This window comes from Pinus tabuliformis, chromosome 1_2 (assembly GCF_031772625.1).
Source record: "Pinus tabuliformis cultivar Carrire ecotype Pingquan chromosome 1_2, CPIR1, whole genome shotgun sequence".
In the NCBI taxonomy this organism is placed as follows: Eukaryota; Viridiplantae; Streptophyta; class Pinopsida; order Pinales; family Pinaceae; genus Pinus; species Pinus tabuliformis.
The window spans coordinates 75,838,248-75,862,186 of record NC_142298.1 but is presented as its reverse complement, the minus strand read 5'-3'; the positions used below and the strand labels follow the sequence as shown (position 1 = coordinate 75,862,186).

The 23,939-nt window shown below is 40.2% G+C and overlaps 1 protein-coding gene across 1 annotated transcript in view; it reads left to right on the top strand.

The window, feature by feature from the left end:
• The window catches only part of LOC149204490 (histone-binding protein MSI1-like), a 161,572-nt gene extending 139,628 nt beyond the window's left edge, over positions 1 to 21,944 (top strand). The window contains exon 4 of the mRNA XM_089394729.1: positions 21,427 to 21,944. Coding sequence (XP_089250855.1) covers positions 21,427 to 21,631 — 205 coding nt within the window. The 3' untranslated portion in view covers positions 21,632 to 21,944. The remainder of the gene's footprint in view (positions 1 to 21,426) is intronic.
• The last annotated feature ends 1,995 nt before the right edge of the window (positions 21,945 to 23,939 follow it).

The following is a 23,939-nucleotide window of genomic DNA, read 5'->3' as shown; positions in this document are numbered from 1 at the left end:
CACACGTGTGAGAGAGGGAGATGATCACCAAGCTATATGAACCAATCTGATTAGGAGAGAGAAGAATAGATGAATGAGTGATGTCCAAATGAGGTGAGAGGTCACTCCTATTTATACAATTCGATGAGGGTGAAAGGACACATCTATTGGGCTTCTTGAGCCTACATTAAGTTGAGGCCGACCTTAACAATTTGTGCATGTGAGAGAATAAATTCAAAATTTCACTTCTGCTTGTCCGAATGAGATGATCTTTATATCAAACTTGGACCTCTCGAAAAGAGGAATCCAATGCAATAATCATCTCCATCATATGAGCTGTCCCAAGGTGGAATTTGGCCCTAGTTGCCAATTTTAACACCAGCCCTGCATCTACTTCATCATTTTTTGTTCCTAGAACCACTCTTGGTGCATAGCATTCTATTAGGTCAATACTTAAAAGAAAGGAGAAAGAAGAAGCTAACAAGCTGGTGGGTAGGTGTTTTCTATGGAGTGATGTTCCTTTTAGCATTGCCCAGAAGAATCCATTCTACTAGCCTATGGTTGATGCTATTGCTATTGTTGGCAATGCATTCATTTGATGTTGTGGATGCTTTAGATGCTAAAAAAATTGAAATTTTTTTTTTTTTTTTTTTTTTTTTTTTTTTTTTGGTATTTTGTATTTTGCCAACGTTTGTCGAGTTTACTGATTTTCTTTTCAATTGTTACGATATTTTCATTTTCCGGACCCTCATCGATTTTATGTCGATGCCAATTTTTTCAACATTGCTTCAACTAAGCTGGCATCTCCTTGAGTCATGATATTAGATGGATTAGTATTTGTTTGCTTCTCAACTTGGATTGGTTTACTTGAAAACTTCGATGCTTCCTTCTCAATAAGTTCTTTTTAACTTATCTTCCATCAATTCCTTTTCACCTTTTAACTTCTTAATTTGTGTGATCAAGTTCTGACTATGATTCTTGAGGCATGAAATTTCTATGTTTTCATTTACGATAATTTTGCCACTTTTTTCATCTTTAGCACTAACTTTTGATTATCTTGAAGAATCACCCTTGAGATATTGTTAAGGTCTTATGATGTCACTGAATATGACTCCACTACAACCTCCTATATTGCTATCTTTTTCTTCTTGTATGAGATTGGGTTGTATATTATTGTACAATATTTGTTAAACATTGTGTATACTTGTGTACATGTGATTTACTGCTTTATATTTTCCGCTATGAAAAGTAGTTCTTGTTAAGATTCTTGGTTTAGTAGCATCAAAGATTATAAGATTCTATCCTAGACCCACGATTGTGGAAATTCAACAGGCTCTAGGGATGGTATTTCATGGGAAACCCCGATTTTGGTTGCGTGGTCCTGCCCCCTTGTCCGGTTATATTACCCTCTTTCCATTCATTATTACCCCATTCATCATTTCTCCCAGCTGGGTCCACATAGGGCTAGCTTGCCACTTCCCCTTGCCCACACCTTGCATCATGGCCTGGAACGAAGCCCATAGGTTGATGCAGCTAAAAAAGAAGGATAAAAGCATATATGGCCACATTCAACAAGAAAATGTACCACAAAATGCAAAAGATGGTCGGGACAAATACATTTAGCATGTGGGCAAAAGCCAATACATGAGCTCTACCCCATCATCATGGCCATCACCCTGGTTCCTACAGGTTTTATGAACCTTCTTCATCATACAGGAACCCATGATTGTCCCAACCCTAGGTGGGCGATGAACCGCCCCACCTTAAAAGGGGGCAGTCACTGTTATATCTCATACATCATGCTCACCCCTTGAGCCTTGAGTAGTTAATCAAAGAAAACTATAAAAAGGAAAAATGCATATAAAGAAAAGTGGAAAAATCAAGGCCGAGGCACCTTATGTACTACGATTGCTCCCTCCTATACATTATAAACCCAAGTGTGGGGTCCCCTCTTATCAGCTACCCTTGTACCCCAGCATGTGACCCAGGGTTGCCCCTTCTCATTCCCCACTTCATTCACCTATTTGTCACATGCCACCACCTTTTGAAGGATGTACCTTCATTATATTATCTCCTTTAGAAGTAGAAACCACCTAATAGGATCATTGGTTAAGCCCATTTGGAGTTAAGGAGACATTGGCACATTTCGAAGCCCATTATGGAAGGGCGGGCCATTATGAAGTCCCCACCTGTGGTCCATGATTGGTAAGCTCATTTACTCGATTTCTCTAATGACTTGTTGTATTGGAAGGCTAGGGGACGCATTGGATCTTATGCAAGATTGCAGATGGTCTCCATCTTGGGTTTGGTCTCCCTATACAGGGTCCTAATCCTCTAGAGGGCTACATTGGCACATGTAGGGTGTGCGTTGAGAGCCATGGGCCTCCATAGCAGCAGATAGCACTCCATGGATCCCCATAGCCATTCAGAGATTGCTCGTGGTTCACTTATTGGACGAGGAAGATGCACCTGATCCATCATGCCCAGTTGGCCCTAGATTTGCACCATACACTTGGCAGATGATCCAGGACTTGCACGATGATGTGGCATCACCTACACCATCATCCTAGCCCTTGTAGGCGATCTACATGCATCTTTGATTTGTTTGGAGACCCATGAGGACACTTGTGTGCCCCCACATGTCATTTGGAGCACCACAGGTTATTACAAGGGGCCAACCCCTTGTCCACTGCTTTTGAGGGTCCTATTCTTCATTGTGGCACCCATGGACCTCATTAGGCCTCTTAGAGGGCCCTACGACATGCATATATTATTATTTGATCTCATGATGTGAAAATTCAGTGATCCTGAATCCTACTGCAACAACCGATAATATTTCTCCTATTTGCTAAATTACTTAAACAAATTATTTGCAGTTTTCTACGGCAAATATCGAAATACATACACTACAGCCTTAACAAATAAAAAATATCGCGGAAGAAAAATAACGCTGAAGAATAGATGCACACACACATATACACAATTATTTTTGGACAAATGTCCCCGGAAAAACCCAACTTGGGAAAATCGGTGTAACAGCTGAAGGTTTGATTATTATGCAGTAGTAATATGAGTACGAACCATTGGATGCCCAAATTGGCTATCTGACACAGAGAATAAACTGTCAAAGAGGTAGTGAGAAAATATCCCACACTGTCATGAAGATTCGACACTAATCCGAGTTCTTGATGAGTTGCCCTGTGCAGTCTCTGCGCAGTCTCGCTATCTCTGCGTGGGCTCATGCAGTCACTGCATCAAAGCTCAAGGGACTACGTCACCCTCTCCTTTTGACCTTCTGTCCACTGGAAACTCGCCTCCTTGGACTTCCGGACTCACACCTTGGCTTCTGGCTCTGGATCTTGATTGCTCCCCAGCAAAACTGCGGACTCCCTCTGAAGCACTGCACTACATTGCCTTTGCATGGCACTACGCTGCCTCTCTGGACCTCTCGATGCCTTCTTTGCCTTGCACTCATCGGGACTGGAAAATCCTCTGGTCTAATATCCCTGCCCCTCACTGCAAGAAAATCACTCGATCTCTCTCCTGCAACTTAGCGCTGCTACTCTTGAGAATTCAATCTCTAGATCTCACTATCTCAGTGTGTTCTCCAAGTGCCCATCAAGCTCCTTCTTATAATCTCTTATTGGAGCAACAACGACCAAGATTAAAACATAATCAAAGGCTGAGATTAACTGGGAGTTGATGCTCATCTTTATCTAGAAGATTCGCACCAGATTTAATTAATACCCTTTAATTAATCACATTTCCTAATTTTAGAATTAGGAATACATTAAAAATCATTAATTATTTTAATTAAACCATCTCTAGGTGGAATTTTCTCAAATGATTTCTGGGTCTTGGAGAATGCATGTGTCTTAGCCTCTCTACAAAATATCGAGGCTAGAGCACATCCGATGCTACAAAAATGAACACTTGAGAGGCTTACTCTTTCATTTATGAGGTAGTTTGGTGGGCTTGTTTTGAAAATTCCTTAAACCCAGGAATTCCTACTGTAGCACTTATGATATTTCTTCTACTTGTTAGATTTACATGAACAAGTTATTTGCAGTTTCCTACGGCAAACATCGAAATACATACACTGCAACCTACACCAATTAAATAATATGCCGAAACAAGAAACTGAACAATAGAGAAAGATACACAAAAATGACATAGTTGTTTTTGGACAAACGTCCCTGGAAAAACACAATGTGGGAAAACCAGTGCAGCAGATATGAGGGTTTTTATTATTAAGTTGAAGTTATTTCTGAATACAACCATTGGATGCCTTCCCGACAATCCAGTTACAAAGAATATCACTTGGCAAAAGAAATTAGTGATATTATCGCACTCTACCCTGCTAGTCTTGGCTAATCCAACAACTGAACCAACGAGTTCCCCGGCTATTTTTGCGCTGCCCCTGTTGGGCTTGCGTCAGCCTCTAAGGCCCTACGTCACCTCTGTTGGAGATCAATTTTCTTCTCAGGCGCTGATTCTAGCCCTCCTGGCTCAGAAACGTTAGCCTCCCAGCAAATCTCGGAGTTTTGTGTGGAGGCTATGCGCTGCTCTGTGTGGGGCCCGTGTGAGCCCTTCCTGGCTCTGCGTCACCCTCTTTGGCCTCTGCGCTGCCTACTCTGTGTGTCTCTCTGCTTTCGCTGAGTATCCTTGGCTCCGGAGAAGATCCTCTAGCCAAAACTCCCTCTGCCCCTCTCTGCATGATCACTGCAAATCACTGCATTGCCTCTAGCTTCAGCAATTCGATCTGACTGATCAACTCTCTATGTGTCTTCCAAATGACCCTCAAGCTTCATTAAATAATCTCCTCGTTGACATTCAATGACCCAGATTAGAAGCTAATCAATGGCTAAGATCATTTATGCTTAATCCTCGTCTTCTAGAAGTTACACCCACAGTTAGATTAACACCCATTAATTATTTTAATTTCCTAAGTTTAGACTTAGGGTCCCATTAAAAATAATTAATTATTTTAATCAAACTGTCTCCTTGTGGAATTTCCCAAAATGCTTTCTAGGTTCTTTGGAATACATGTGCCCAAGCCTACCTCCAAAATTTGAGACATAGAGCACATCTGGTGCTACCAAAAATAACACTCCCTCTTAGTGAGGAATGTGCTCTAGCAATGCCTCCCATTGAAGCATCACCCTAACTTCATAACATCATCCTCTGTGCTGTTGATGTCTGACATGCTGTCCACCAACTACTGTGTTGCTGCTGCAACTGTACTGCTACTGACACTGCCACTGTCAACACTGCATCCGTACTACAACTCTCTCTGAATTTTTGCATCCGTGCTACTGCTGGCACTGGCACTGCCAACTGCCCCTGCACTACAAACTACTGCTGCTACTGGATCAGCAGGGGAAAAACATCCCAAATTACTGAACTAGTGTTTAGTATGATGCATCTCGATGCTGAAGATCTGACTGTTGCTAGTCCCATGCTATCCCTCTGAAGCCTTTGCACTGCTGTTGACCTCTGCTATGTGCCAACTACACTGCTGCCAACTCTGCTCTACGTTGCTCAGTCTCTGGCGCTCCTAGCCACTGTAACTGTCTCTCCTAGCACTCTTTTGCATCAACTGATCCGGTCCATCCTGCTACTAATTTGGGCTCCCGTAGCAAAGGAATTGATCCAAGAGGTGGGCTCTTCTAAGATTCTGCCCATCTGTAGCTCTTTTTGAACTACAACTCCAAATCAGCCCTCCTCCCACCTGGAGGTATCTCGGCTGTCATGGCAAACTCATCCTCCTTGATCTTCACGGGAGCAGCCTTCGGATCATTTTTCTCATCATTGTCCTTCTTTTTGAGAGGACACTGTGTTGCGTAGTGACCCATTTCACCACACCTGAAGCATTTAATCTTCGAAACATCCTTCTTTCGCTTCTGCTGCTCCTGCTATCCCTTAGATGTGAGGGTTGCATTTTCTTCCTCTTCCTTGGGTTTCGACCCACTGCTGCTGCTTCTGTCAAGCTTACACTTGACCAAGTCTCTCCTCAACTCTTGCTTGAGAGCTGCCCACATCTCATCCCAATTCGGCAAAGTCGCTCTACCCAGGATACTTTGGACAAAGACTTACCACTCATCTGAAACCGAATTGAGGGCCAGTCTAACCAACTCGTACCCTTGAGGTGTAGAACCCACAACTGTTAACTCATCACGAGTCTCTTGAAGCTTCGTGAGGAACGAATCTATGTGCTCCCCCTTTTGCATATGTGCAGATCTCAGTTTTTGCTCTAAGTACATCTTCCGTTGTCCGTAAGACCCTTGATACAGTGTAGACAACGCATCCCACATCTCCTTAGCAGTCCCTTTGTTAGCGATGTGTAGACTACATGATCCTTCACTCCGTCGAGGATCATTCTCTTTGCCTTCGCCATTTCTGCTCAGTACTTCTTCAGTAGATCTTGATCTGCAGGCATAGCCACCACGCTGTCGACATAGGTCTTGAGAGAATGCTCATCTGGAAGGAATGGCATTCTTTCCTTCCAGATGACGTAGTTGGATGCCCCATCCAACCTGCCCTGATCTCTTAGCCCACTGGTTGCCATCTCTGCCACGAAAATGTCGAACTTGTCCTCTCGGCTTCTTATTGCTACTGCTCAGCCAATATGAAAATAGACTTCTTGGCGGGGAGTCTATTGAGGAAAAATCCCCTCACTGTGCTTCTCTCCTCTCTTCTGATGTCTTTCTACCCAGCAAAACGGCCTGCAGAAAAACTATGTCCCACCAGCTCTTCCTCACGCTGAGGCTCAGCGTTGCTCCCTCTGCCACGACAAAATTTCGATCTGGAAGCCCTTCCTCTCTATCGACTCACTCAAAGAGAGACTGCCTTGAAAATTCAGCCCTCCGGCTTGGACTGCGCAAACCCCTCTGGGGATTCAAACTGCTGCCTCCTGCAGCTATTTCGATCTCCTTTTTTGCTCAGCGCTGGGTTCTCTGGCACTGTTCTTCTTGCTTCACCTGCACTGCTCTGATACCATGTGAAAATTCCTTAAACCCGGGAATTCCTACTGCAACACTGATGATATTTCTTCTACTTGTTAGATTTACATGAACAAGTTATTTGCAGTTTCCTACGGCAAACATCGAAATACATACATTGCAGCCTACACCAATTAAATAATATGCCAAAACAAGAAACTGAACAATAGAGAAAGATACACACAAATGACACAATTGTTTTTGGACAAATGTCCCTAGAAAAACCCAATGTGGGAAAACCAGTGCAGCAGATCTGAGGGATTTTATTATTAAGCTAAAGTTATTTCTGAATACAACCACTGGATGCCTTCTCGACAATCCAGTTATAGAGAATATCACTTAGCAGAAGAAATTAGTGAGATTACCTCACTCTACACTGATCCGGCAGTTGAACCAACGAGTTCCTCGGCTACTTCTGCGCTGCCCCTGTTGGCCCTGCGTCAACCTCTAAGGCCCTACGTCACCTTTGTTGGATATCGATTTGCTTCTCAGGAGTTGATTCTAGCCCTCCCAGCTTAGAATGGTCAGCCTCCCAACAAATCTCGGAGTTTTGTGTGGAGGCTTTGCGCTGCTCTGTGTGGGGCCTACGTGAGCCCTTCCTGGCTCTGCGTCACCTTCTCTGGCCTCTACGCTGCCTCCTCTATGTGTCTCTCTGCCTCTCTGCTGAGTATCCTTGGCTTCGGAGAAGATCCTCCAACCAAAATTCCCTCTGCCCCTCTTTGCGTGATCACTACAAATCACTGCGTTGCCTCTAGCTTCAGCAATTTGATCTGACTGATCAACTCTCTGTGTGTCTTCCAAATGACCCTCAAGCTTTCTTAAATAATCTCCTTGTTGACATTCAATGGCCCAGATTAGAAGCTAATCAATGGCTAAGATCATTTTTGCTTGATCCTCGTCTTCTTCTAGAAGTTACACCCATAGTTAGATTAATACCCATTAATTATTTTAATTTTCTAGGTTTAGACTTAGGGTCCCATTAAAAATAATGAATTATTTTAATAAAACTATCTCCAGATGGAATTTCCCAAAACCCTTTCTGGGTTCTTTGGAATACATGGTTCTTTGGAATACATGTGCTCGAGCCTCCCTGCAAAATTTGAGACTTAGAGCACATCTAATGCTACCAGAAATCAACACTTGTCACCAAAAGTTGAATTATTAGAACATTATTTTATTTTTGGGGCTTATGTAGGCCAAGGAGGCTAATTCGAAATCCTAATTTGTGTATAAATACAAGTGAAAGGAGTTCATTTTCTCATCATCACTTTGGGTTGGATCTTTTCTCTCTCTTGAGATTTTCACTCTTTTTCTAGAGGATGAATTGGAGCTTTATGGATGAATTTTGATGTGTCGATATTGGTCTATCTCAGTGTTGCGGGGGAGCGCCCCCCCCCCCCCCCGATCCCGCTCCCAATCCGTGCTTCGGGCGGGAGCGACTCGGGAGCGGGTCGAGAGTGCGCTCTTGAAATCGCTCCCGAAAAGGGAGCGATTTCGGGAGCGCGCTCCCTAAAATTTTTTTCGCTCCCTGCCTTTTTGGGAGCGTTTTGCCTTTTTTGCAAATTGTTTTTGTAGTAATGTTCGAAATGCAATTTTTTTTGAAAGAAACAAATAATTTTTGAGTGGGGCAGCTTAATGATCAAGTCTAAGCCCTAGTATTGATATGCTATTCATGGTAATGTTAAATTCTTAAAGTAAAAATGACATTCTCCTTAATCTTCATTTTCATCCTTTTACTTAAATTTTTAGCATTACCATGAAATGACTCGGGATGTTTGAGAGTGGTTCCGGCCTCATTGGATTTCATATGGAGAAAGTAGAATTTCAGATTTCATTCAAAATCCAGTAGACTTATCAGTCTTTCAGGATTTCAAGATTGGGGGATTGTAATGTTTCCATTGAATTTTGTCATGTATTAGGGTATGGAACTCGTATTTAATCAAGAGCACCAATCCCTCTATGTACCTTGATGTTAGTGACATTGGTTGTCGAACTCCTCTATCACGACCCTCCTAAAAATGTATGCATCACTCAAACAAAATCTTGACTTGACATGTTATGCTTGTTCTATCTTATGTTAATGCTTAGAGGGTGATATTAATGACAAAGATCCCTATACAGATATAGAGGTAATGACAAAGATACCTCTGGATATTAATGCTTAGAGGGTGATATTAATGACAAAGATCCTGATTTTCCAACAAGACTAAAAAATTAGACATTTCTCGTGGTGGCAAGAGGCCCAAGCATAAGAAATAGATAATAGATTTACTTCTCTTTTCTAGTTTCTAGTAGCTTTTATAACTATTGACTCTTTCATATTTATTATGATATTTTTTTAAACAATATATGTTAATTTAAGTTTGAAGTTGGCAATTATAACTCATTAGTAATGAATTATGAATATGATGCTTCATGAAAGTTGAAAGTTGAAAGTTGTTTCATTTCATTTCATTTTATAACATTTCATTTCATGTTAGATATTATTTGTTGTAATGGTTACCCTTAGCTTACAAGTACAACTTTGGTGATCAATGATGATAAATGTTATATATTGGATTTTGAAAGCTTGAAACTTTAAGATTGATGAATCATGAGACTCAATATGTTGTATGTTACTATGTTACTAACTTGTGGACGTGATTGATGAAGATTATAACTTCTAGATGATTGTTGTTATATGGTTCAAAACTTCAATATAAGTTTTTTTATGTTTTTTGTATCTAATTCATTATTCTACATGTTTTTGTTGACATATATGTATCAAAATATAAAAAATATTATATATATATATATATATATATATATATATATATATAAAACGCTCTGGGATTCGCTCCCAAATCGGGAGCTTTTGAAAATGTCGCTCCTGCTCCCGTTTTTGCTCCCGCTCCCAAGTAACACTGGTCTATCTTCTCTTGGAGCTTCTTTCTTGTCAATTGTGAATGGTTGGATATATTCTATTACATGTAAGTACATGCTTTTAATGTTATTCTTGTTTTACTTTGTCATATACATTGGACTGAGATTTTCGTTGTACTAGGGCTAATTGCTGCATGCATTTATTTCTTAAAATTGTGGAATTTTGTCTCTATTATAGCATCTCTCAATGTATGGGCCATGTAATATGAACGAAATTTCCTAGGGGTAATTCTATCAAAGAATTTGACCTTGATAAGCCATTCCTTTTGTGCATCAAAGTATAAAAGCTGCAAGACTGCTTCTCCTTGACCTAGAAGGCTTGCGAAGTGGTCTTGAGGCCTCCTTGATTAGGAACCAAGAAATCTTACTCAGATTCATTGTAGACTCCATTCTCCCAAAGAGTAAGGCACTGATCTACCAAAAGGTGGTCACCAAAAACCACTTTCTTTCACCTCCTTCTAGGTCTAGCCAAGTTGGGGTACCTAGGGCATCAATTTCCTAACAAGCTAGCCCTCCAAAAAGTTCGATCTCCTAGGGTCTCTTGCGTTGGCCTTTCCTCAAGCTATCCTCCAATTTTGAAGCCATTCCGACGGTGGAGTTGGGAGAAAAGCCAAGCCCTAGCTCCGGGATCAAAACTTGCCTTAGCATCCCCAAGGCTAGTACCTCAAAGGGTCAAATCAACACCTTCAAGTGAGAATTATTTCTTTGATCCTTTCCCCACCTTGTCTAGGGTAAGAACATCATTGGTTGCTATACTTATTCCCCTATCCTAGACTGGGTCCACTTGGTCCCGTGTGGTCCCATTCTTCTAAAAAGACAATTCTTCAAGAACCATCTGGGATACCAATTTCAAAAGGATTTTTAGGGATTGGGAAACTCATTCACAGGTCATATTCCATAAACCTAACCCTCAAATCCTCCCTTCCTTTCCCTAGAAGACATTGTACCTTGCTTAGAAAGCAAGCAAGCTCCATCCATCAAGCCCTTCTGGGAAAGGAATTATTTTGGTCACTCATATCTATTCATTGTTTTATCCTTCATCATTGATTCCATAATATACCGAGTCTCTTCCCGTCAGTGAAAGTCTGTAAATAGAAGGGAGCCTTAGCTGAGGTGATAGTGGTTTAAGTCTCCATTTGTTGCCTTTGGCTTAACATTCACCTTTTAGGAGTCCCCCTTTAGGTCCCCTGTTAGTTTGAGTGTTAGTTTGAGTGGTAACACATTCTAAGTAGTGTTGAAACACATTTTTGAATTTTTATGAAAATTTCCTTTTTCATCATTAATAGACTCCATTTTGCTTTGTTGATAATTTACGTCAAATGACGCTTTGAATATGAAGTTCATATATTCCTTATAATAGGTAAGAGTACAAGGCGTAAGAGACCCACTACTTCAATATATCTTTAATATGTAATTTGATAGTTGGTTATTGTACCTTAGAAAATATGTCTTTTATTTATAATTTTACAGATATCTATAACCCTACTCTGGTGCGTAAATCTTGATTTAATATAGTCCAATTGTTGAACTCTTAATATTTGAAAGGTCACGATTTTTAAAAAATATGGATGGCAGTGGTATGGATAGTACCATACAATTATGGTTTGGGCAGGTGTACGAACATGTTTACACAAATTGGTATGACACAATGATGACTTGAATGCCCAGTGGTATGATTTATTTAGTTTTTATATAGTCCAGAAATCTAGTTGCAATTGGTATATGTACAACAAGGCAATGTAAGGATCATATGTTGAGTTGTACAGATAGCTAATCGTGTAGTGGTATGGATGATTACGATGATTAATTGATGTGTACAAATTGCATAAGGCATATTACCACACAATCTAGCAGGGACCTAAGGAAGGGAAAACCTAAGAGACAACTACTAGACTAAGTGACAACAATGGGACAATGACCCACTGTCACCTTAGTCAAGGTCCCCTGCTCTTTACAGACTTTCACCAATGGGAGGAATCCTGGTAGGAGGAGAATCACTTAGAATGAATAGACCAATGATTTATGTATGACGTGATTCCACAAACCCCATTCAAGGAGAGACACAATAATGGTTCAATGCTTCAAAGAAGCTAAGAGCTCTCCAAGAAAAACCTAGAAGGAGATCAAGACTTAGGGTTTGAGATTTATGATGATAATAGGTATTCCTAAGATCAAGACCCCAAGTGATGGGATAAGACCTCTCTAAGAAGCTCAATGTGATGTTTTAACACTTCCAATAGGCTCTTCACTTCCTTTGAGAGACCAAGCGAAGACTTGCGCTAGACCTAGGGTTTTATGAATAATCGTGGGAAGAAATACTTCCAAGGTACTCACTAGGTCAAGGAAAGGGAGGAGAAAGGGTTTCTTATGATTTATTCCAACGAATACTAAGCTCATACAACCCTCAAAGAAGTCCCCAAGGTGAGAGAGAAAGACCTAGGTTTTCCCTCTTGGAGTAGCACCTAAGGCAAGAGATTTTATGGATGAAACTTAGGCGGATGCCCACCAAAATTGGAGCATAGGTAGCATAGACCTTGAGCTTGATGTTTGGATTCTCAGATTCCCGAAAAATACCTCCCTAAAATTTAGCTGCAAGACCTAGATTTTCACCCTACCTTTAGGGGACTGAAATTTGGGAGGAGAAACTATGGAGAAGAGGAGTTTGATCACCAAAATCCTTGGACTAGTGCCTAGTCCTTTGGGCTATGGAGTCCTAAATGCGTTAGATTGGCCAAATTTGTCCTCAAAGAGGTCAAAAGTTGATGCCCTAGCTACCAACCTTCAACAATTACCTACTATTAGAATATGGAGTTTCATGAAGAAAAATAACATTTCATCACTAGGAACATTCATTGCATGTTATGTCATGAGTAACATATGCAAGAGCCAACCAAATAGCCTCCAAAAAATTTCTTCAACAAAAATAGGGCACAATAACATTTACATTTGCTGCAACAATTACATACATTATGTTGATTTCTAGTAGCATCGGATGTGCTCTAAGTCTCAAATTTTGTACGGAGGCTTGGGCACATGTATTCCAAAGAACCGAGAAAGCTTTTTGGGAAATTCCACCAGAAACAGTGTTATTAAAATAATTAATTATTTTTAATGGGACCCTAAGTCTAAACATAGGAAAATAAAATAATTAATGGGTATTAATCTAACTATGGGTGTAACTTCTAGAAGAAGATGAGGATCAAACAGAAAAGATCTTAGCCATTGATTAGCTTCTAATCTGGGCCGTTGAATGTTCAACAAAGATAGAGAGTACAAAAGTCAAATTGACTTGCCAAATTCAAAGTCAAAACAACACTGTCAAAATATGCAGTCAAATCAGCCCTAACCAGAAAGTCAAAGATGGTCAAAGCAACAATAGGATGTCCTCAAAATAGCTCAGTCTTCCCTAGTCAAACTCTGCTTGATCAAGAGGTCAAAGTTAGCGCAACACAGTGACAAAGTCAACGGTCAAAATTGGTCAAACTGTTGTCTTGAAATCTACGGTCAACTTGTAATTTGGTCTGCGGTCAAAGTGCTCAGATCACCTCGGTTCTTATGCCAAAAGATGTGGCCTGCCCAAAAAGATAATCTCCCAAAAGATCGAAGTCAAACTCTCTTTGGAAGGTCAAAGTCAACGTTGGTAACATTGGCCAAACTGCAGAATTTTCTGAGATTTTTAGCCCTGCAATTTAGCTTTGAAATTTGTCCTCCTTGATCCACACATGAGAGAGAGAGAGAGAGAGAGAGAGAGAATGCCCAATGTTGTACGAACCAATGAGAGAAGGAGAGAAAATGTGAGTGATGAAGATGCCAAATGAGGAGAAAGGTCACTTGTATTTATACAAGTCGTTGAGGGTGAAGTGACACATCCATTGGGCTTTCTGAGCCTACATGATTATGAGGCCGACCTTGACAATTTGCACATGTGTGGGCATAAATTCAAAATCACACTTCTGCTTGTCCAAATGAGATGATCTTTATATCAATTTTGGTCCCCTCTCAAAAAGAGGATTTTAATGTAATCATCATCTTCATCAAATGAGTTGTCCTAGGTGGAATTTGGCCCTAGTTGCCAATTTTAGCAAGTGGCAAATAAACAACCCTATTAGGTGTTCCCAGCCCTAAGGGGAAAATACAAGTCCAAGGTACATCCTTCAATTGATAGGGGTCATGTGAATAATGATGAGGTGGATAGGGACACATGGGTCTCAAAGCCAAATGCCATGGGTTCAAGGATGGTAATGATGAGGGATGTATATATATTTGGGTGTATAGATGTAGGAGGGGGAGGGAGCAATGTGGATATATGAGTTACCCCAGCCTTTGTTTTTCCACCCATTTTTGTTTTCCTTTTGCCTTTTCTTGATTTTTCTTTATATTATTGCTCGGGACTCCAAGAGATGAAAGCATGTTGTGTATGATATACATAGTTATTACCCCCTTAAGGTGGGGCAATTCATCGCCCACTAGGGGTTGAGACGTGCATGGGTTCCTTAACGATGTGGGGGCACTCATGGGGCCAGTGTTGCGGGGGAGCGCCCCCCCCCCCCCTCGAACCCGCTCCCGAAGCGCGCTCCGGGTCGGGAGCGGGTCGGGAGCGCGCTCCCAAAATTGCTCCTGGACGGGAGCGCGCTCCCTTAAAAAAATTTACGCTCCCTGCTCTGATAGGGAGCGTTTCAGGGAGCGATCGCTCCCGAGCTCCCGGAGCGCTTTTTAATGCCCGGGAGCGATCGGGGAGCGATCGCTCCCTGATCGCTCCCGGGCATTAAAAAACGCTCCGGGAGCGATTTTTAACCGGCCGGGAGCGGTTCGGTGGAAAAAAATTCCGCCGGACCCGAAAAATCAAAAAAATGTAAAAAATGTAACTAATTTTTTTTTGTTTATAAGCCCAATGGGCCAAAAAAAACTCATTTCAACTTCATTGAGCTTGAGATTGAGAGCTGAGCAAGAGCAAAGGAGCAAGGAGCAAGAGCTGAGGAGCAAGGAGCCAGAGCTGAGGAGCGAGGAGCAAGTGCCAAGGAGCGAGGAGGAAGCTTGCAGAGGTAAGTAACTTAATCATTTAGTTAGTTTAGCTGGTTAGGTAGTTAATTTGGTTAGTTTCATTTACCTGTTTGAGTTTAAAGATCATTAATTTAAATTAAATTAATAAATTAAATGAATTAATCCCAATAAACTAAATTAATTTGCAGATTCAAGACTCAAACCCTACAAACATCAAACACGATGGACCTGAGCATTTTTATTGGCATTTTCCTCTTCCTGGTCCCCTTTCTGGTTATTATGGTGGTGGAGAGTAGGAAACGGAGGGGGCCTGAAACTGAAGAGGTGGATGAAGAAGCCGGAGGAAGTCAAATGGGTGAAAACCCCAGTGAGGAGGATGTGGAGGAGGGTGAACATGAGGGTCAAAAAACTAAACAAGACCAAACTCCATTGTGGAAATATGTTCATAGGGCTGAAACAGGGAGAGGGGGTGGAACCACTAAATTTCATTGCCCCCATTGCAACACTGACTACACAGGCTCATACACCCGTGCTAGAAGACACCTCTGCGGGAAAAGGCCATGGGATGGAGAGAAACAAATAGGAATCAAAACTTGTGACAAGGTGTCAACAGCAGATAGAGCCAAATACATAAAGGAAGAGGAGGACGCCCAATACAGAGCAAAAAGATCAAGGGGTTTCTTTGAACCAAGCTCACAAAGAACTCCTTCAGCATCCTCCCAAGGCAGTGGATATGGACATGGAGGCATAGGGTCATCATCTTTACGCCGTAGAACCATATCAGATTTCCTTGATGAGGGGTGTAGGAATGATGTGGATTCAAAAGTTTACAGGTCCCTCTATGCATGTGGGATACCATTCAATGTTCTACGCTCACCTTATTGGCACAAAATGGTTTCTGCCATAAATGATGCCCCTAAAGGATACAAGAGCCCTGGGTATGACAAGGCAAGAACTGTTGGCCTTGATCATGAAAAAGCAAAAATATCACATTCTTTGAATAAAATGACAAGTTCTTGGACTGACAATGGGGTGTCCATTGTATCTGATGGATGGACAAATGTAAAAGGCAAGCCATTGATAAGTGTTCTTGCTGTGTCTGTTAGTGGTCCCATCTTTCTAGCTGCACATGATTACTCAGACAAGTTCAAGACCGCTATCAACATTGCAGAAGCATTGCTTGAAACAATTGAGCGTATTGGCCCATACAATGTCATCCAAGTCATCACTGATAATGCTCCTAATTGTAAGGCAGCGGGAGCAATTATTGAGGATAAATACCCGAACATATTTTGGTCTGGATGTTTGGTTCACACATTGAACCTTCTATTGCATGATATTGTCAAAAACAAAAATGAACAATACCAATGGATTGGTGATTTGTACAAGAAAGGAAAAAAAATGATAAAATTTATTACAAATCATAGCAATACCCATGGCCTTTTCCGCAGTCACTCGAGATTGGAGTTGCTGAAGATTGCGAGGACTAGATTTGGTAGCTATTACCTCACCTTCAGGCGCCTTTTGAAGGTAAGAGAGGCATTAGCTAGCATGGTATCAAGTCCACATTGGCAGGTGTTAAAGGAAAGGGCTACAAATGTAGCTGACATTGCAGGTTTTGAAACGGTGGAGGAGGCCGCTCTTGATGGGCAGTTTTGGACAACTGTGAGACAGGTATTGGATTTCACCAAGCCAATTTATAACATGATTCGGTTTGCAGATACAGACAAACCAGTGATTGGCGAGGTGTATGAGCAAATGGATACCATGTTGGGGGAAATAAAAGACATTGTTCATAACAAAGATCCCGACTTGTACAAACTGATTCACGATTGTGTGTGTGAACGGTGGAATAGGCTTAACCTTCCACTACATTGCTTGGCGTATATCCTTACGCCAAAATACTACTCAGATTCTTGGTTGGGCAAACCTGCAGCAGGGGGTGGTGTTAGGACCAAACCCCATTTAGATCGAGAGGTAACTAGAGGATATCTGGAAGCATTAGAAAAGTTGGTGCCTGACAGGGAGGAATGTGCAGCTGTGCGCCTTGAAATAGGCAGATACTTCACTGGCAATGGTTTGTATGGTAACTTCCATGCAATGGATGACAAAGATAAATTTGATTCTCTCACATGGTGGGAAACATATGGCGGCCACGGACTTTTGCGAAAATTGGCAATAAAAGTTCTTTCACAGGTTGTAAATTCTTCTTCTGCAGAGAGGTGTTGGAGCACCTACAGTTATATACATAATGTGAAAAGAAACAGGCTCAACGAAAACCGAGCAGAAAGCTTGGTTTATGTGCACTACAACTTGAGGTTGTTGAGCCATTACTGTGATCGGGCTAATGAAGATCCCACATATAAAATTTGGGACAATCACCCTGAGGACGACAATTTGGAGGATGGCATTGTACATATGGAAGAACTAGAAGAGGAGCTTGTACGGGATGAAGCTGAAGCAGCTGCAGCAGCCATGGCACCTCCACCTCCACCATCCAGTAGCAGTTCTCGGGGCCCGAGTCTTGTTCCATTGCTGTCGCCACCTCCATCGGCACCCTCGCGTGGAGGCTCTAGTTCTGGTCGTCGGTCTGGGCGGGAGACTCCTAGAAGACCACCACGACCTACTTATACTCCTGGAGACTCTCGTGGCAAGGGCCACTTGTAGATTTATAGTTTACTTGTCTTTTTTAGTTTCTATTAGACTTGTCACTTTAGTTTTCATAACTGTTCAGTGTTGAGTTTTGAGTCCTTGACTCTTGACTCTTGACTCTTTCATATCATTATGACATTATGATATTTTTTGTAAACATTATATCACTGTGACAATGAAAATTTGAAGTTTGAAGTTGGGCCTTGGCAATTATAACTCATTGGTAATGATTGTGAATTATGAATATGATGCTTTGTGAAAGACTAGTCACTAAAGTTGTTTCATTTCATCTCATTATTCATGTTTCATTTTATAAATTTTTAACATTTCATATCATGTTAACAGTTAGAAGTTAGGAGTTAGGACTTAGAAATATCTTCGATATTACTTCTTGTAATGGTTAAACTTGGCTTACAAGTACAACTTGTTACTTTGGTGATCAATGATGATAAATGTTATTGAATTTTCAATTCTGAAAGCTTGAAGTTGAAACTTTAATATTGAATTTGATGAATCATGATTTATAAGACTCAATATGTTGCAGTTGTAATATGTATTTTAATTTTACTAAGGTTGATGACGATTATAATTTCTAGATGATTGATGTGATATGGTTCAATGATCAATTTATGTTTTTTTATGTTTTTTATGTCTATTTCATCATTCTACATGTTTTTGTTGACATATATGTATCAAAAATTAAAAAATATAAAAAATATATATATTTTAAAAAATCGCTCCGGGATTCGCTCCCAAACCGGGAGCTTCTGAAAATGGTCGCTCCCGCTCCCGCTCCCCGCTTCCGCTCCCGCTCCCAAGTAACATTGCATGGGGCCCTAGGAACCACGGTGATGGCCATAATGATAAGGGGTAGAGCTAATGTTTGGCTTTTGCCCACCTCTTATTTGAATGTCCTATCCATCTTTTGCATTTTATAATATTCTTTTCATTTCTTGCTTGTGGCCATGATATGTTTTTTTCTTTTAGCTGCATCAACTTTTGGGGCAACATTTCCAGGCCCGACCCAAACATGTGGACAAGGGGAGGGGGCATACCAACACCTTGTGGATCTTGTGGTCATGTAGACCCAGAGAGGGAAGATGATGAAGCAAGGCTTGTAATGTGCGGAGGGGAGTGAAAATGTGAAACGAGAAAACAGGACCGCACTACCAAAATCAGGGTATCCCAAGTAGTGCCCTTCTTGAAGCCATAGGCTAATAGGGGAGATCCCATGGGACTAGGATTGATAATTAACGCCCCATTTAAAGTGAGAGAACAGAGCTACAGTCAAAACCCCTCCTCCTTCCAAGTCACCCAATAATACATGCCCAATATGCCCATGGAAAAACAAGCATAAGCACCCGATTGGACAATGGAAAACATACCTTTAGGATTGGATTGCCCACCTTCAAACAAATGTTCTCAACATGTGGGCGAGGGGACATATGATTGGCTCAGGGAGCAGAGATCAGATGGCACAATATTCCGGCTACACTGGTGGCTGTCAGGGGCTGTTGGCTGCCGGCTGAAGACAAATCTAGGAGAAAACCTCGTATGGGGTCACCCACTCTTGGTGGATAACAAGGTGTACAATAACATGTATTGACTGGAGGTTGAGCAGTGTAGAAATGTATGAAGATTGGCTGCTGAAATTGGCAGTACCGCAGCACCACAATGGCAATGTCCCAAAATGGTACTGTGGGGGGTGGCTAAGTATGGGACAGAATTGTAGTGGATACTTTTTAATTCAGGTGGCTGTAATTTTTTTTTTATTTTTATTTTTAATTCAGTTTGTAGGATAGTATGTACATTGTACGAGCAATGTTACATCAATTGAATTTACTATATGGACTACTGTTAACTGTACAGATAGCAGCGCAAGTGGTAACTTCTTTCTTTTTTCCTCCCTTTAATCAAAATTTTGAAATATAAATAGACAGTGCCAAAAAATTAATGTCACCAATGGCAGAGAAAAAAAATGTGGCTCTGACACTAAATGTGACAACCAAATCTAACTTATGAATCAGATATCCAAAATATTTGGAAAATAAAGAAATCTATTCAGGATAAAAATAATATATATCAAATAATGTAGGAGAAAATGATATGATATGATTGATTACAAATGAAGACTCTGTATATATAGCTAGGTGGGAGTTCCCTTTCATTAAGAGTCATGTCTTCTAGTAGGGACATGTCCTTTCATATGTCTTTTCATTAATTATAAATTATTATTTAATTATAAGTTATTATTTATATTATTATTTATATATTTATTTTCGTAATGTACTCTTAAATATGTTTATATGATGAGTTTTTTTTTGTAATGAGGGTTCTTATAATGTTTCGGGTAATGGACACCAATTTCAATGTTATTTGGACTGGCCAGTTTGGACCAATCTAGACATGAACCGGTTGCTTAATTGAACCAGGGGACAGTTCACAATCAGTTCAGACTGCTAGGGTTAAATGAAAAAATAAGGGAAAATAAGAACGGAAAATCCCTCACCTCCTCCTACCCCTAAAACAATCAAACTTCACATATTTGGTGTCTAATGGTTTGGATTTACATTAATGTGTATATGTCTCTGTGTGTGCATTTGTTTATTAAATTTTTCATATTTAATATAATTCTTTGGTAGACCAGTTTACAAACCATTTCAAAGGCAGGTTTTGGTCCGGTTCCAATGCCATACCGGTCCGACCTCCAGCTGGTTTCAATTCCATGTCTGATGCTCGATATTTTCTGGTTCTGATAAGTTATGCTAAATTATATTTACCATAACATATATAGGCAAATATAAATTGGGGAGATTAAGGTAAATTTGCGAAGTTTCCATACCATGACATCAAGCACCAATGATATTAGCTTTGGAAAATTTTTGAACTAACACTAAAACAACACGGTTTGCCTTAAATAATGGAGGAAACGGTTGCTTTGGATAAGCTTTATTACAATGAGGATCACTATCTTGACTGAAATGCATACAAAGGTTTGATCCAAATGGCTTCCATTATGTGGTTTCTGTTTACCTTGTTTCAATGGTTTCTGGTGTCATGTGTTAAGGTGTTATCCTAACACTCACACGCTACTAGCAATAACAAGTAATAACAGTTGCATAAACTTTCTTATATGTACCTTTGCAAGAATGGGAGAATGATTACAACCGAACTTTGTTTGTATATAATTGTGAATGGTGTACTATTCGATCTTGAAAACTAGAGAGGTTGGGCAGTAATAGCATCAAACCCTCTTAGGTTTTTAGACCTTATGCTTATTCTGATGTGCTATCTTGGTTGTATTTATTCCCTAAGTAGTACCAGCAGCTCCTTCTTGAAAAGACAGGTTTTGCCATGCATTGAAATTTCAGTGGCAGACTGTCAATTCTTTTCTGTTGATCTAGATCATACATGGTGAGACCAAGGTGCAGAGCATAGCCCTATTAGCCCTTAGTGAGTGCAGAACCTACTATCGTCTGTTATGTGCTTTAGATCATGAGCATGTATCCACGATTGCAACAATTTTGCAAAACATGTTTGCATATTGATGTAGCTCTTTCCCACCTCACTGGTGTTCAGATGCATTGCAATGTGCTTATGATTCTTTCATGGAACTGAATCAATAGGGAATTAATTCCTGTTAATGTATTTCATTTAATTAATCTGATAACCAAGTATTTCTTGTCCGAACATGGTTTTCTAATTTTGTGGTACTAATTTAATGTATTTCTTAACATGTAGTTTGTAAATTGTCCTCATTTGGCATTTGTTTTTCCTGTTTCATTCTCAAGGCTTAGCTTAGAAGTGAGGTGCTTGCTTGGTTTTTGAACTTCTATTATGAATATAATTCTTGCTGTATATTGTTATGCAGAATTGGCGATGAGCAAACATCAGAAGATGCAGAAGATGGACCACCTGAATTGATTTTCATTCATGGAGGGCACACAAGCAAGATATCTGATTTCTCATGGAATCTCCATGATGATTGGTTAATTGCTAGTGTAGCAGAAGATAATATTTTACAAATTTGGCAGATGGCAGAAAATATTTACCATGATGATGCGGATATTCTATGATGAAATTTCATAACTCTTACCTACTATGTTTGGTGTGCCTTGGAGAAAATTTCCAATGCCGTCATGGGTGTGTAATCCATGATAATTACAGGAACATTGTGGATCAAATATTGTAATTTGTCTTTAATCTTCAGGGTTCATTACTAACAATTGAGCTCAAATCTCTATTCTGACCAGCAATCCAGAAGTTGGATGCATTAAATATAAGGTGGATTTTAGTACCTTAAGTTAATGTATTTTATAAAATTATGAAGCACTCTGGACATCTGCTCTGTTCATCAAGGAAGTAGAAATTGAAGTTATGTTTCAGAAACCAGTTTTTCAGGTACTTTTCCAAAGTTCCATATTTGTAGTCCATATTTTCCACAACCATAGGTTTCGTGAAGATGCCAGCTATTTGTTCTTCTATAGTAATATTCCATTTGAATAATTTGATCTTGTATCAGCTGTCAAATATAGTGCTGATGGACCTCAGTATGCTTGGTCTTTGAGTGATACACTAGATGGTGAACAATCTGAAGGGCCACCTGATTATCACATCAAGGTAAAGTCAACTGCTCTTGACGAAGGCCAAACTCCTCCAAAAGTGTTTGAATCATAGTTTTAAAAACTGGAACCGGGTTTGAACCAGTCACCTATCTAACTGTGAGTCAAATCAGAACCGGATAAAACCAAATCGAACTGGATTCAATAAACTGGAATTGGAAAAAATACATGAAATAATTATATTTTGATGAAAAAACTTATTTTTAAGATTACAAACCATGATTCCAAACCATTAGAGACAAAATATGGAAAAGCTTATAATCTATATACCATGTAAAGGTGCATATATCAAAATGGCACTGAGTGCAATACATATCAATGATATCATCAGCAAAATACATAACCAATGAGACTCTAAATGGCCTCTAGAGTCCAAAAACAATGCTAAAACTCAAGCCACTAGGCCACTAGCCTACTACAAATCATTGATCAACATGATCACTCATCAAATTTATCACCACTACTGTTAGCTTTTGTAGAATCGGATGTGTTCTAGCCACAAAATTTGGTGGAGAGGCTAGCATACATGAGATTTCCAAAACCAGAAATCGTTTCTGGAAATTCCACCTAGAGATGGCTTAATTAGATTATTAGCCGATTTTTAAATATTTCCTAAGTCTAAACTTAGGGAATATGGCTAATTAATCAAAATTAATTAAGTCAAGGTGAGAATTCTCTAGAAACTCACATAGATCGATCCAAAAATGATCTGAGCCATCGATTAAGATTTAATTTTGGTCGTTGGAGTCCCAACAAGAAAATATAAGAAGGGATTGATGTGGTGATGGAGAATGCACCAGAGTCACTTGGAGAATTCGTGTTAAAATTGGAAACTAGGGAAAACCTTCATGTGGGTCATCTTATTCATGGCTGATAATATTTTTATTAGATTCCCCTCGTCGAGAGGTGTAGGATTGATATAAAGATCATCCGAATCCGATAAGTATTCATGGAGATATGAATTTATTTTGATTATGGAATTATTATCAAGCCGACCTACAACTCATGTAGGCTCAGAAGCTCAACAGTTGCATCTATTCAAACACCAACGTTGTATATAAATACAGGACGACTTTTCCTCATTTGCACTCACTCATCTCATCACATCTCTCTCTCTATTGCGCAGAAAAGAGTCTCTTCTCTACTACACGGAAAAGGGTCTCTCCCTTACACATGTGACGTCGGAAGCTGCTGAAACTAAAGTTGCAACTGCAGAAGTAAAGATTTACCTGCGTGGACTATAAGATCTCCTAATCTGAACTACCATGTACGTTCATCTGAACCTCCTCTGAAAGCAGCAAATTTTGGTGGTGGAATCAAGTCAATCCAACAGACGGTTTGCAAGATATCGATTGCCCTAGTTTGAAGTCGGAAGCTGCCGAAACTGAAACTGCAACTGCAACTGCAAAAGTAAAGTTTGACCTGCGTGGACTAGAAGATCTTCTCATCTAAACTGTGTTGTAGGTTCATCTGAACCTCCTCTGAAAGCCACAACTTTTGGTGGTGGAATCAAGCTGATCCAACGGTCGGTTTGTGAGATATCGTCTGCCCTATTTTGATGCTTAAGCCGCTAATGTTGATGCCTTTGATCTAGGGTTTGCTACTGCTAATATGAATTGGATTTATTGTACTATTTCTCTCTACTGAATTATTGAAGATAAAAGAAGATTTCATCAAAGGGTTTCCCCACACATTGTGGGGTTTGTCCCTGGCTAGCCGCCACATCTTGTGTCTCTTGTCTTGACTTGTTTTTTGTCGACCG